Source organism: Telopea speciosissima, chromosome 6, assembly GCF_018873765.1.
Source record: "Telopea speciosissima isolate NSW1024214 ecotype Mountain lineage chromosome 6, Tspe_v1, whole genome shotgun sequence".
Lineage (NCBI taxonomy): Eukaryota > Viridiplantae > Streptophyta > Magnoliopsida > Proteales > Proteaceae > Telopea > Telopea speciosissima.
The window spans coordinates 37,478,296-37,492,513 of NC_057921.1; the positions used below are offsets into that span (position 1 = coordinate 37,478,296).

General features: G+C 42.1%; 1 protein-coding gene across 4 annotated transcripts in view; it reads left to right on the plus strand.

Annotated features, from left to right (window-relative positions):
* LOC122664670 (protein DENND6B) overlaps window positions 1–11,914 on the plus strand; it is a 32,525-nt gene extending 20,611 nt beyond the window's left edge. Inside the window, exons 3-4 of one of the 4 annotated variants that reach the window (XR_006333368.1) lie at window positions 11,130–11,516; window positions 11,619–11,914. Coding sequence is in view for 3 of the 4 variants with exons in the window: in XM_043860602.1 (XP_043716537.1) it covers window positions 11,130–11,351 (222 nt within the window). In the remaining variant the exon portion in view is untranslated. Of the gene's footprint in view, window positions 1–11,129 lie in introns of all 4 variants that reach the window. The other 3 variants (XM_043860602.1, XM_043860603.1, XM_043860604.1) reach the window with 3 other exon arrangements.
* Window positions 11,915–14,218: the final 2,304 nt, after the last annotated feature.

A 14,218-nucleotide genomic window follows, 5' to 3' on the forward strand; every position in this document is an offset into this window, starting at 1 on the left:
TATGGTTTCTGTGGGTTATAAGCAAAGTAATGCTGATCATACCCTCTTTATAAAAAGGAATGGTGAAAAAATAACCATTCTCATAGTCTATGTGGATGACATTGTGGTCACCGGGAATGATAATAATGAGATCAGCAAATTGAAGACTTTCCTTGGCCAAGAATTTGAAATAAAAGATCTGGGAAACCTAAAGTACTTTCTAGGGATAGAAGTTGCTCTGTCTTCTAAGGGCATAGTTCTATCTCAAAGGAAGTACATCCTAGATTTGTTGACCGAGACTGGAATGCTAGGGTGTCATCCTTTTGATACACCTATGGAAGCTACTACACGGCTTAAAGAAAAGGAGGGTGAACCTGTTACAGAGATTGGTCAGCAAGCTTATTTATCTATCTCATACACGACCAGATATAGCCATTGCTGTGAGTATGGTAAGTCAGTTCATGCATGATCCTCATTCTTCTCACATGGTTGTTGTTCTTCGAATTCTCCGTTACTTGAAGTCAGCCCCGGGAAAAGGAATTCTTCTGTCTCAGAATGGCCATCTTCGTGTTGAAGCATATAATGATGCTGATTGGGCTGGATCCTCTGATAGGAAGTCCATCTCTGGCTATTGCTCGTTTTTGGTGGAAACCTTGTTACATAGCGTAGTAAAAAGGCAGAACGTAGTGGCAAGGTCTAGTACCGAGGCAGAATTTTGTGCTATGGCACAGTGTATTTGTGAATTGCTATGGCTCAAAGGCTTAGTGCAAGATCTTGGTGTTCCTGTCTGTCTTCCCATGATGTTGTATTGTGGCAGCAAGGCTGCCATTAGCATTGCTCACAATCCTGTTCAGCATGATCGTACCAAGCATGTGGAGGTTGATAGGCACTTTATCAAAGAGAAGTTGGAAGAAGGGTTGGTCTGTGTTCCTTTTATGTAGTCTGCTGACCAACTAGCTGATGTGTTCAAGGGATTAAGTGGAAAAGTTTTTCATCCTATTCTTGTCCAGTTAGGCATGTTTGATATTTATGCTCCAACTTGAGGGGGAGTGTTAGAATAAGTAGTTCTACCCGATAGGGGTAGTTTTGTCCTCTTTTATATTTGTTCTCCCTTAGCCGATTCTTATTTGGGTATTCCTAATATGAATCGGCAGGGGTAGCTTTCCTTCCTCTAGTATGATTATTGTAACTCTTTGAATATAAATAAAGGAGCTTGGTGATCCATATTGATCACTCAAGCATTCAGTTCTAAGGCTGTTTACACTTTTATTTAATTTAATTTTTTTTCTGTGATAAATATGTAACCTGCTTTAAGAATGAGTTGGAATATTTGGAAACAAGAAAAGAGAGAGAGAGAGCAGCAGCAGCAGCAGCAGCATTTCAATTCCCTAACCATTTCAATTTCCTAACATCTTGTGTTCCAAAAATAAACTAGATGTGTGCGTGGGAACTGGGAAGATGAGGTACACTCTATGATGACAAACTAAGACTAGGAGGTAAGGCATCTAAAGTGGGGAGCATCTTGAGCTTGGGGGAAAAAGGGTGTGTCATTCCCTAATTGTTCATATTCATCTCAAGGAGGTCATATATGCAAAGATGTCCATTGTCTATGTGGATTTTTTTCTTTCTTTCTAGTATTGAGCCATCATATTGGTATTTTTGGTCTCTTTCCTTTGGATCTATTTTTGGAAGGTCAAAACATATTTGTTTTATTGTTATTTTGGTATTGTTTGAGGGCTTATTGAGTGACCTTTGCGATGATACCTTTACAATCTCCTATCCCAAAAGCTTGATTTATTAGGAAGGGCACACATCAATGTATATCAAGTTATCAACACCCCCTGCAGTTATAGGCACACACACATGGCTCTGCACGTGGCACCAAGGGTACAGGGCTCAGGGACACAACAATTGTTCTTCATTGTGCTTCTGCTAGAGCTTTATTAAAGGCAAGGCTCTGTTAGTGTTTAAAGTAGATTGGGTAATGCCAGCAAACACGGTAAAGGTGAATCAATCTTGAACCAGTGGGAAATCAATTGCAGAAGGATTGGTGATATGGGGACGAACAAAATCAATAACAGAATTCTTTTTTTTTTTTTTAATTAACATGAAAGCAAAAATAAAAAGGATATGACTTGGGCATCACACCTAAGCTGATCAGTTGTTGTAGTCACTTGTGAAAAAATAAAAGAAAATGCGGTGTTTGAGATTACACATTGAAGATCCTTCACCTTTTTGTCCATGTCCATGTAATCCCCAAAAATTATGAAATTTCACCATAATTTTTGTCTGTAATACGGGGGCTGTTGATTAGAGAAATTATGGTTAATCTTTCTAATATATTACTACATGCACATCATATTTTAGTGGTATTATGCTCAGTACTTGTGTTGAATTCTTTTAGGTGGTACATTAACCATTCTGTTGTACATTGCAACTATTGTTTGCTTATAATGCAGCCAAGGGGTCCTGGTGGACTGCTAGCCTAGAATTTTGTCTATTGTGAAAGTATGGAATTACTTGAAATATTGAGAGAGTGAAGAAATCTCACATGAGAGAATCAGACAGCATAAACGGAGAATATGAGTATTTTCTAATACATTAAAGCATGGAACGGCTCATCCTAGCAAGGTGCTGCTGATTCTATTTCCTACATTGATATGCAGTATGAGATGTTTTCTGAAACATTTAGTCGTAGGGATTAAGTCAGATCTTTATTGTTTATAAGGTGTATCGCAGTCACTAAATTGATAAGCTGCTAGTGCTCTCAAGAGTCAAAATTACTTCAAGTTTCTTTTTTATTTTATTTTATTTGGGTATATATATATATTTTTTCTAGTAGAATTATATTAATCAGTTTTAAAAATCAGTACACCATCCATAAATTATAAGAATGGCAATGGATGGTGAGGAGGATGCTAGGGTTTCGGTTGCTGAGGTTTGTGAAGTTGTGGAAGATGTTCCCTCTCCTAGGGCTTTGATGCAAAAAGTCTGCAATGGATCTATCTTGAAGGATCCTGTTAGGGTTTCTATGGAGGTCGGGGTGTAGGTTCTGGCTTGGAAAAATCAGCTAGTGTTTCGGAGGATGAGCTTAATTAATCGGATGATGAAGGCGCGACTCCTGCTGCGGTTATTGCACTTGTGACAAGATGCTTTGCTGCTGTTGTTGGAAGCAAGGGCCCTTGCGGGTGAAGGATCAGTTACTGCGTCTACAAAGATTGGAACCGTATTTCGATATTAATTCTCCACCGACCATAAGGAGGCTCATATGGATTAGGTTTCCAAACCTACCACAGGAATACTGGCACGAGGCAATCTTGATGTCACCTGCAAAGGCTGTGGGGATGCCTGTGGCCATTGACATACATAAAAGAGAGCATGTAATGGGTCACTATGCCAGGGTGTATGTTGACATTGAAGAATCTGTGACTCGTGTTGATGAGATTCGGGTGGAGCAGAATCAATGGGTTCGTCAAAAAAAAAAAAAATTTGTTCAAGAGATTATCTATGAAAATCCACCTTCCAGATGCGGTTTCTGTTACAAATATGGGCATTCAGCACATCAATGCAGATTGAAGAAGAAGGGGGAGGCAACGACTTTTTTTTAAGGTAATGATATGGTGAAACGGGGGATTCGGAAAGAAGTCAGATGGTGATTTTTTTGGGTTGTCAAATTCTGCAAGGGTTTCCCCAAAAACTAATATTCCAAGGGTCCTTGTGAGGTTAATGAGGATCAGTATTGTAGGGATATGGTGTTGGAGATCAGATTATGAGGTTGTTGGCATCTGAAGTTGGCGATGAGACTCTTGTTGATCCATCTTCGCATGATGTGGCTGACATTGATTTGAACGCAGAGCCCATTGCATGATGTGTCTTATACAGGAGCTGTCGTACAAGGGATTGTCCATAGAGGTTCTCATGATACAGATGGGTCTCTCTCGATGGAGGGCTCTGGTGAGCAGAGATGTTTGGCATTCCTTGTGAGAGGAGCATTGTGGCAGTCTCAGAGTTGGTGAGGCGTTATCTGAGAGGAATGAGTGGATGATCCTCTATGGTGAAATATCTTGTTTGAATATGGGCGGAACAGAATCCATTCATTTTTTAGAATTAGAAGTGGTTGATTTGGCAGCAGTTCAACTTGAAGCTGATTCTGACTTCACTCCAGTTCCTAAGAAAAAAACCAAGAACTAGTGATCAGAAAACTGGTAAAAAGGACAGTCAGGTGGATCGAGTCTTGCGTCAATCATTTTGTGTTAAGGTCGTCCCTCATCGTTTTCGTTGAATGTTATATTTTGGAATATTCAGGGAATCAATCAAAGCAAAACCAAAAAGGTTTTGAAGTGCATTATTAAGGAGAATAGACCAGATGTTATTTGTTTGGCTGAACCAATGATTAACAGTAGTAAGTTCCCAATTCGCTACTTTAATTCGTTAGGCTTTTCCACGGAGTTTGTTTTTAATGAGAGGGAAAATAATGTTCTGAATAAGCACCAACCTGCCTGCATAAGAGAGAAGTCTGCCTTTCCACAGCTGAAGCCTTTTGCGGATGAGATCAAGCATCGGGGTACAGTGGTGAGGTGATAGCCTAGCTGGAATTAAAGGGAGACCCAAGTACTTGACAGGAAGCTGTCCCTCTTGGAAACCAGATCTCTCAATAAAAGCCACTTGGTCCAAATCCGAAACCCCAGCAAAGAACAAAAGAGACTTTGAAGGGTTGATGCGAAGGCCCGATAACTCATGGAAATGCTGAAGACAGAGCAAAGAAGATTCTAGAGAGGCAATGGAAGCCTTAGAGAAATCATCAGGTCATCTGCAAACGCCAAATGAGTTAGCTTGAGAGCTTTACACTTTGGCAAAGGAGAAATGAGCTGCTGATCTGTGCTAATTTGGATTTTCCTGGAGAGGGCTTCCAAAGCCAAAGTAAACAAGTAGGGGGAGAGGGGACAGCCTTGCCGAATTCCCGCTGAAGCATCAAAATACCCTGTCGGGGCTGCCATTAACTTACACTGAGAACCTTGGGGAGGAGATGCAGGCCTGAATCCAGTTGACAAAAATCGTTGGAAATCCCATCTTGGTCATCCCACCTTAGAGAATCAAAAGCCTTATGGATGTCAATCTTCAAGAGAATAGAGGGGGAGTGATTTTTCCTATCAAACCCTCTGACAATATCATGACAAAGAAGGATGTTATCTGAGATGTTTCTTCTTGGGATGAAGGCTGATTGGTTGTCACTGACAAGGAGATTCACTACACTTTTAAGCCTTCGAGCAAGAATCTTGGCAATGAACTTGTACAGAAGATTGCAGAGAGCAATGGGTCTGAAGTCATTCATAGCAGATGCCCCCTCCTTTTCGAGAATGAGGCAGAGAAAAGTGTGATTGATACCCTTGACCTAATTAGGATTAAAGAAGAAGCTTTCAATAAGAGCAATAAGGTCCAATTTGATGATGTACCAAGTAGCTAAGAATAATCCCTTACTAAACCCATCCGGACCATGAGCACCAGACACCTTGAGAGAATGGATGGCTGCCACTATCTCATCTTCTTTGGGAATGGAGCTCAAAGAGTCAAGGTAGGCCGAGGGAATGAACTTGTTGAGCAAGTCATTCGGGATTGGAGAAGAGTCCATCTGAGTGCATCTGAATAATCCCTTAAAGTGCTGAACCGCCAAGTCCATAATGTCTTTAACTGTTGAAACAGTAGTACCATCTTGAGCTGTGAGCTTAACAATGGAGTTATAATTGACTCTGGCTTTCAAAGAACAGTGGAAGTATGTAGTATTGGAGTCACCCAGGTCTAAGCACTTGATTCTAGATTTCTACTTGAGGAAACTTTCTTCACGGGCTAGCAAGGAGGAGAGCTCAAAGGAAATCTCCTTTTCCTCTTCAGCTAAAGCACTATTGAAATTGTCAGACTGCAACCAAAGCTGAATAGAGGCATGTCTTGCCTTGCAATCCAGGACCTGTTGGGGGATGTTGCCAAAAGTGTTGATGTTCCAATCTTTGAGGGCAGCCTTAACATTTCTGAGCTTTTTGGAGAGGGCAATGAGGGGGATAGAGAAAGCAAAAACAGGCTTGTCCCAAGCTTCTTGAACAGTGGGTAAAAAAGAGGGGTGTGAGGACCACATGTCGAAGAATTTGAAGGGTTTAGGACCAAAAGAAGTGAAAGGCTGAATAGCAAGGGAGATGGGGGAGTGGTCGGATATGTCTGAATTGTCAAAGGAAGCATGGGAAGAGGGGAAAGCTGAAAGCCAATCTTCATTGACCAACACCCTATCCAGCTTGCAAGAGATTCGATGAATTACAGCTCTTTTGTTGTTCCAAGTAAGGGGGAATCCGGACCACCTCAGGTCATTTACTCCAATATCCTCAATACACTCATTGAAAGAATTTATTGCTTCCAAATCCAAGTGGTCTCCTCCTTGTTTTTCATAGCTGTACCTGATGACATTGAAATCACCTCCCAAGCCCCATGGGAAAAGCCTGACTTGGCTAGCAATAGATCGAAGATCAGTCCATAAGGGAATCCTTTGAGAATGACAATTGTGGGCATATTACCACAGTGAAAAAGAAAGAGAAATGGCCCGGGCAGTCCGAGAAGGAAAGGTGAAGGAATTGAGATGAAGAGGACAAGAGAGAAATAGAGACTTTGCTAGGGTCCCAAAGAAGCAAAATTCGGCCATTAGGATGGTGGGGGTAATTGGAGAGAAGAGACCAGCCGGGGACAATAGAATTTAATATTTTTTTAGAGTTTGGCTCTTTAATGTGGGTTTCTAAAAGGCAACAAAAATTGGCACGAGATAAGCGAAGACGAGAGCGGACAACAGCTTGCTTGGAGGGGGAATCCTTGGATCATTGGAAAGCAGAGGGGAGAGGCACCAAAGGCTCAGAGAGCCTGGACATAACAGACCTGGAGCGCGTTTCACTACGGTAGCGCCTACAGTAAGAGTAGCTAAAGGGGGAAGCCAAGTTGGACAGATGGAAAGAGGTATTGCGAGGGAGAGAAGAGAGATCAGAGGGGTTTTCGGGTGAAGGAGGGTAACCAGTCGGACTGGTTAAGGGAGGTGGATGGGTTAAAGACCCACAAACCTGAGAAAGAAGTGGAATTGGGTTTAAGTGAGAAGGGGTCCAGCCTAAGGTCTAGAGAGACCAAGCCAGGCGAAGAATTGAGCCCGAGGGGACCACAAGGGATTTGGAGATGGTAGGGCCCAAAGGCAGAGGGCAAAAGGCATTCGTATTAACCAAATCCAAAACCAGAGATTTAGTCAAGAAATCACAGTTCGCAGACAAAGCTAGGGAGCAGTCGAGGTAGCAGCGCAGGACGCCAAAGGGTTGGTACCCATGGAGTTTAACGGCAACGAAGCGGCAGCAGCTGTAGCAGCGTCAGGAGAGCCAAGAATGGAAAGCTCCAAAGTAGGGTTTTCCGACATCCTGGACCTGCTATGAGGAATTGCATCAAATTGGAGCTTTTCGGAACACGAGCTAAGGTCTGAGTCTTCATCGTCCTCAGCAGGAGACAACAGACTACATCTATGATCACAGGGGGAAAGCTGCTGTTTCGATTGAAACAAAGACCCTTTCTCTTTCTGACGGTGGTTCCGGTGCTGGATTCTGGAACGAAGCCTTCCACGGGAGACATGACGAACACCATTGATGGTTTTGAGAAGCTCAGACGCCTCCACTTCCACAGCAAGGGGAGTAACAGATATGTTCTGGGCCTTTGGAGTACAAAGATTTGAGCCATGACCAAAGGTTTTGCAAACCTCGCAATTGAGAAGGCTTCCATTCGTAATGAACCTCCTGATCGAAGGAAAAATCTTCACCCTCCTTTACTGTGATAAAGGAGGGGAGAGGGTCTTGCGCAGAAACCTCAATGCAAATCCTGGCAAAAGCCAGCCTGTCCTTTCTTCTGGTTCTTACATCTGAAAAGAGAGGGGTACCAATAACAGAGCCAACGGTGCTGAGACCATTAGTGCACCAGTAGTGAAGAGGCAACCCAGGAAGAGTAACCGACAGAGGGATGGTGGAGGGATCCACACGCCAGAGTTGCTGGTGGCGGTGCCATTGACACAAAAAGATTGGCTTCTTGCCAACCAACCAAGGTCCACCCTCGAGGGCACGAATCTTATCAGCTTCAGAGGAAAATTTGAAGATGAAAAAACCATTGTCTAGGAGAAAGGTATCCAGGGTACCACGAGCTCGCCATTGCTTGCTAAGAGATAACTTGACCGTGTGGAAGGGGGGGCCTGGAGCCAAGGAAATGACCGACAAGGCAATTCTCCCAAAGTTTGGCTTCAGTATCCAAGAAGTCAGGGGGGCAGAAAGCGACCTTGGAGGAGCCAATAGAGGCAGGGGTAACAAAGTGGAGAGGAAGACCATCCGAATGAGGGCCAGCAACAAGCGTGAACATGCCAGTCCAAGGAGAAGTCTGGCCATCCAGGGGACTCGAGAGGGGAGGAGGGGGTGGAGAGAGAGAGAAAGGAGGAGGAGACGGCATACCACAGGCGAAGGGAGATGCAGAGGTCAGATTACAACACCGGAGATGCTGGTGTGCCCATCTCTCTGGTCATAGCAGGAGGAGACGGCATACCACAGGCGAAGGGAGATGCAAGATGCTAACCCGTATCCACCAATCTTAATTTCTCCTTCAATAGTACCACCAGTTTTTCTTCCAGAAAGAACATCCATAAGGGTAGTCTTCCTAGCTCCACTGACACCCCCCTACTGATAATTTGATAACTCAAAAAGGAGTACCCCTGGTTTCTAGATGTGACCTATGTCATGTTGCTTGTGAAACGATAGATCACATTTTTCTGAATTGCCCATTTTTTCGGTCTCTTTGGAAGAGGTTTGCTGGCCTATTCGGGTTTGCTTGGAGATCTCACAATTCTATCATGTATTTGTTTCAATGGTGGCAATCTCTTACGTGGGCTTCAAAGCTGAAAGAGGTATGGAAAGCAGGTTGAATCTTTATCCCTTTTCACATTTGGTTAGAAAGGAATTTGCGTCGCTTTGAAGGGAAATCTAAGACCTCTCACCAGATTTTTACTCTTCTCACAAGAAAGGTTTTGGAAGCAGCGCCATTGATGAAGTGTTCGGTAAATTCTGTGTATGACTCTATTATTGGTAAGAGTTTGGGGCTGGTTTTCCCTCGGCCTCAAGCTCCTAAAATTTTGGAGCTTATATGGTGCAAACCTAAGAGAGGGTGGATCAAGATGAAATACTGACGGGAGCTCTCTTGGGAACCCAGGAAGGGCTGGAGCAGCATATATTTTTAGAGACCATGAGGATCTTCTTGTGGGAGCATTTAACCATTATTTGGGAGTTTGTACAAATAATGGAAAGATGTTTACCTACTGAGGAGGCTCATGGAAAGATGTAGAGCTAGCAAGAAGGGTCTGCATTTGGTCTTTATTGATCTGAAAAAAGCCTATGACAGAGTCTCTAGAGACTTAATCCAGCATGTTCTTGTGAAGAGAGGAGTGTCAAGTAAATATATTGATGTAATTAAAGATATGTATGAGGGCGTGGTGACTAGTGTGAGATCTATGGGAAGCCAGGGCAAGGAATTCCCAATTACGATTGGGTTTCACTAGGGATTGGCTCTAAGTCCTTATTTGTTTGCGCTTATCATGGATGAATTAACCAAGAGCATTCAGCATTCAAGACGAGGTCCCATGGTGTTTGTTCATCGCCGATGATACCGTTTTGGTAGATGAGACTAAAGCAGGGATCAATGCTAAGTTAGAGATGTGGAGATCAACTCTTTAAACAAGAGGCTTTAAGATTAGTAGATCCAAGACGGAGTATATGATGTGTAACTTTAGTCACTCTATGATGGATAATGATATAATGAAAATTGAGAGAGATACCGCACAGTGACTATTTTAAATATCTGGGGTCAACCATAAATAAAAGAATGTGACATAGAGAAGGATAATGATATAATGAAAATTGAGGAGAGAGATACTGCACGGTGACTATTTTAAATATCTGGGGTCAACCATAAATAAAAGAATGTGACATAGAGAATTGAAGAGGGATGGATGAAGTGGAGAGGTGCGACCGGAGTACTTTGTGACCGACGTACCGTCGAGCCTACCAAGCCGAGATTGACGACTGGAACAACTCCTTCGATTAGGCCTCTCACCGAAGAGTAAGTATGCGAACCAGTATCAGCCGACGAAAGAGCATCTCCCGTTCTTTCTCACAAAGCAATATACCCAGTTTCTCCAGATCCAGAAGGTAGACCCCATATAGCTGAGATTTCCTTTGAGTTCCTAGGCTGGGCCTATTTCCTCCTACTTCATTTCTCTTTTCGCACTTCTCATCTCTTGTGTCTTCATTTCTTCTTTTCTCTTTAATTTGCAAGGATCCATGTAGCTGATCCCATTTCGATGGGGTAAGGCTTAGATTGTTGTTGTTGAGAGTTTGTACAAATTTTGAAGCAGAAATTTCAGCTCTCCTGCTCGGTTTTCAAAAGGGTAAAGACATGGGAATGACAAACTTCTGGGTGGAATGTGACTCATCATCAGTGATTGGGTCAGTTCTGTCTAATTCTGTTCCTTGGTTCTGTCGTCAAAAATGGTGGGCGTTGAAATCGTACATTGCCTCTATTGCGTGGAAAATTACTCACTGTTACAAGGAAGCAAATGGGGTGGCAGACATCCTTGCTAAAGAGGCGGCTACTCATGGAACCTCTGAAGCTTTTTCCAATCTCCCATCTCGTGTGGAATGTATTGATTTGGGACGCTCAATCACGCGCCAAATTTTGTTTTGGTTATTAGTTCTTGTTAGTTTGTTTTTGGGATCTGGTTTCCTGCTGATGGCATTGCCGAAGGTAGGATCCCAGATTTATTTGGGATACTTTTTTGTATCCATCTGGGTATATGCCTAGACTTTAAATCTGTAAATTCTTTTCTTTTTTCTAATATATTCTTTCTGACCTTCAGCAAAAAAAAAAAAAAAAAAAAGTGGAATCAGTTTTTATTAATTCTTATAGCAACTAGAAGGTATTAAGTGAAACTGAGGCATGGAAACAAGGCAAATATTAGTTTCATCTGATTCACTGATTGTTACAGAAATTTGTCCATATATTTGTCTCATAAATGTAGCTTAATATTGTCTCTCAGTTCAATTCCTCTCCTCTTGTTACAGCAGTCTGGAAGGGGCACTGCAGACTCTGCAGCAGCTTGCCAGAAACTGAAGGGAGATCTGCAAGCAGTATTTAATGTGCTTCCCAAGGACATGCAGCAGCTTCTTCTTTTCAACCCACAAAGGGCAGCCCTTCTACAAGGTAGCCTTGAACTGACAAAGCTTCCCGGGCGTCCTTCCATACAACTTGGGGTCATTTCTACAAGCTCGCCCAGGTAAACCTTGGTCTTGGTCTGGTCAGTGGCATCTTGGTGCTCCAATGAAGAGAAGGTTGTCATAGTGCTGAAAGGAACACGGAAATTGCTGTCCTTTTTTGTCCTTCATCCTCTCCTTTGCCAGATTGGTTTGAGCTTCTCTGATTAGGGACAAAACTAATTCTTTTAGGTTGGACCAGCATGCTTTTTCACTGCTTTTCTCTTATTCCTGCTTGGTCTCCTTGGCGGCATGCCATCGCTTTTAATAATTGTTAATACTTGCATCTAACAGAAGCGAGAGATCCTGCCAGTTAAGGAGTAGTGAGACTTAACTCACTACATTGACACTGAATATTCATATCAAATTGGCACGCAAATTACTTGGTCAAGGGAAGGAGGGAAGGATCAGGAAGAGAAGCATGTTTCAGAGTACATTTAGTATTTCAAGTTCTTTGGATCTTTGGTCTCATTGCTGTGCAAGAGACATGGCCTTGTAAAACCGTGAATCTGGTCTTCAGGGCACCCTTGATGCAATCAACAACATACCCTTATAGGCATCTCAGTTCCAATGAAATTTGTTTTGCACCCTATTTGTAAGTTTTAACAATGTAGACTTACCTCAGATGCATTTTGTGAATAGTATTAGTTTCCTGCATCTGATATATCTTCCGAAGGTGAATGCTGTAACATGACAGAAATTAATTTGGAGGAAGATTCCTTCTCCCTTGGTCCCTGCTTGCCCATCTCCTACTGGGAATCAAGGAATTCTAAATGAACCCTTGAGTTTGCCTAGAATTGGCCTGATTCTAATATGCAAGAGTAAGTCCGAGTAGAACACAGTTTGGGACCCCCATGGTCAATGTGTGTCGTGGTAAAATTTGACTGGTGAATATAGGGTCATGGTGGAATGGACTTGGGTTTGTTGGTGATACTGTATATACCTTCTTAAAAACCATTGTTTTAGAATCTAATGATCCTTAGCTCTCCGGTCAGCTCTATTCGAAATCACAGAAAATACAAGGCCTAAGCTATGCAAGTCTTTCCTTGTCATTTCTCCTATGGTTATTTTAGGCATGTCCTTGGCTCTTTTAATTCCTTCCATCTGAATCAAATTACTTATTTGTATTGGAGCATTACAAGGTTTCCGTTGAAGATGACCATGCCACCTCAAACGGCTTTCTTGAAGCTTATCATGTATCGGAGTTATTCCCAATTTAGCTATAATATGGTCATTCCTAATTGTATCCCTCCTAGTTATGCTACACATCAATTTTAACATCCTTGTCTCCGCTATACTTAGTTTTTCTATATGACGTTTTTTTATCTGCCCAATATTCCACACCATACGTAATCATCAGTCGTCTGACAGTTTTATAAAATTTTCCTTTAAGTTCTAACAGAATATACTAATCACATAGCACTCTGGATGCACCTTTATGTTTCATCCATCTTTTTTTTTTTTTGTTGAAACGGAGTTTACTGATGAGAATAACAATGTGTACAATTTATAGCTTCAGACGAAAAAAGTCTTGAAAGCCAAGGAATGGAATGTGGCCATTTTGTCTTACACATGATACACAGTGCCTTCCTAATCAAGAACATAAACTTCTATATCATCTACTTTATGTATGATTGAGCCTAGATACCTAAAATAATATGAGGGCTACGTAGCTCTGACACCCAAAATAAAGCCCTTCTTCTGAAACAGAGTTGGAGGCTCCTCACAACAGGTCTCTATTTGACCCCTACACCATCGAGAGAAGAGGCTCTTGGACATGGAATAACATTGCAAGCATCTTACCCGTTCTGAAAAATCTGATTTCTCGAAAGATAATCTTCGGAAATGACACGTTCTTCTGGATTGATCCCTGGTTTCAACAAAAACCATTGATCTCATCCACCGCATGTCGATCCCTTTCAAAAGTTCAGAACGGTTTTTTATGGTGATTAAGCAATGATGCAATCCCTGTTAGATCCCATCTTGCAAAATAAGGAAACATAGACTCTCTATGCTCTGTCTGCAATGAACAACAGGAAACAATGTGGATGCACAGAAACCTGGTCACCATGAAGGAAGCTCCTCCCAACCCCTAAGACAATCTTAGACATCATAAACCAGTGGATTGTCGATTTGCGTTTTTCTCCCTTTCACTCTGAAGACAAGGAATTAGTCATCACTAAGAATGGTAATGCATTTACTCCTATGCACAATTCCGATATTCCAAATCTTATGCAACCTATTTTAATCTGTGCAGGAAATTTTAACAAGCAGTTGAACAAGGCGGGATGGGCTTTTGGGGTTCTGATTAAAGGAACTTTTGTTTTGGTTGAGTTAGACAACAGTCATGCAGATAATAGTATAGAAGCTAAAGCCAGGGGTCTTCTAACCGGTCTGGCTTTCTCTTTATCTTAGGGATGACATAATTTACAGATCTAGAATGCATCAGTGGAACTACAAGAAGCTTTCAAAGAACCTCTCACCTCTCATATATTTGGGAAGTCTTTCCACATCTTTGAACAGTTGCACTCTCTTATTCATATATTTACTTTTTGTAATACTGGGATTAATAGGGTTAATGACTTGTTTAATATGCTCGCTACCAAAACGAGTAAACTGCATCAACAAATTGGCTGGCGAATTATGCTTGCACTTCGGCAACCAGCACCCTTTTTAGTTCAGAAAATGTTCTTCCTCTTGGACTCAATCGCATCATACGTGAGGATTCGATTGGGATCCCGATTTTGAAGAAAGTAATCCTTTGGTGGGGTTTTGTATGGGAGTGAGCCTAATCAATGAGTGTTTGTGAGTCTTTAAGTACTCGGGTTGGGGTAAGACGGGTATGGCCCCCCCTTGTTTCTTCTTTCATTGATTCTATTTGATTTCTAATAAAA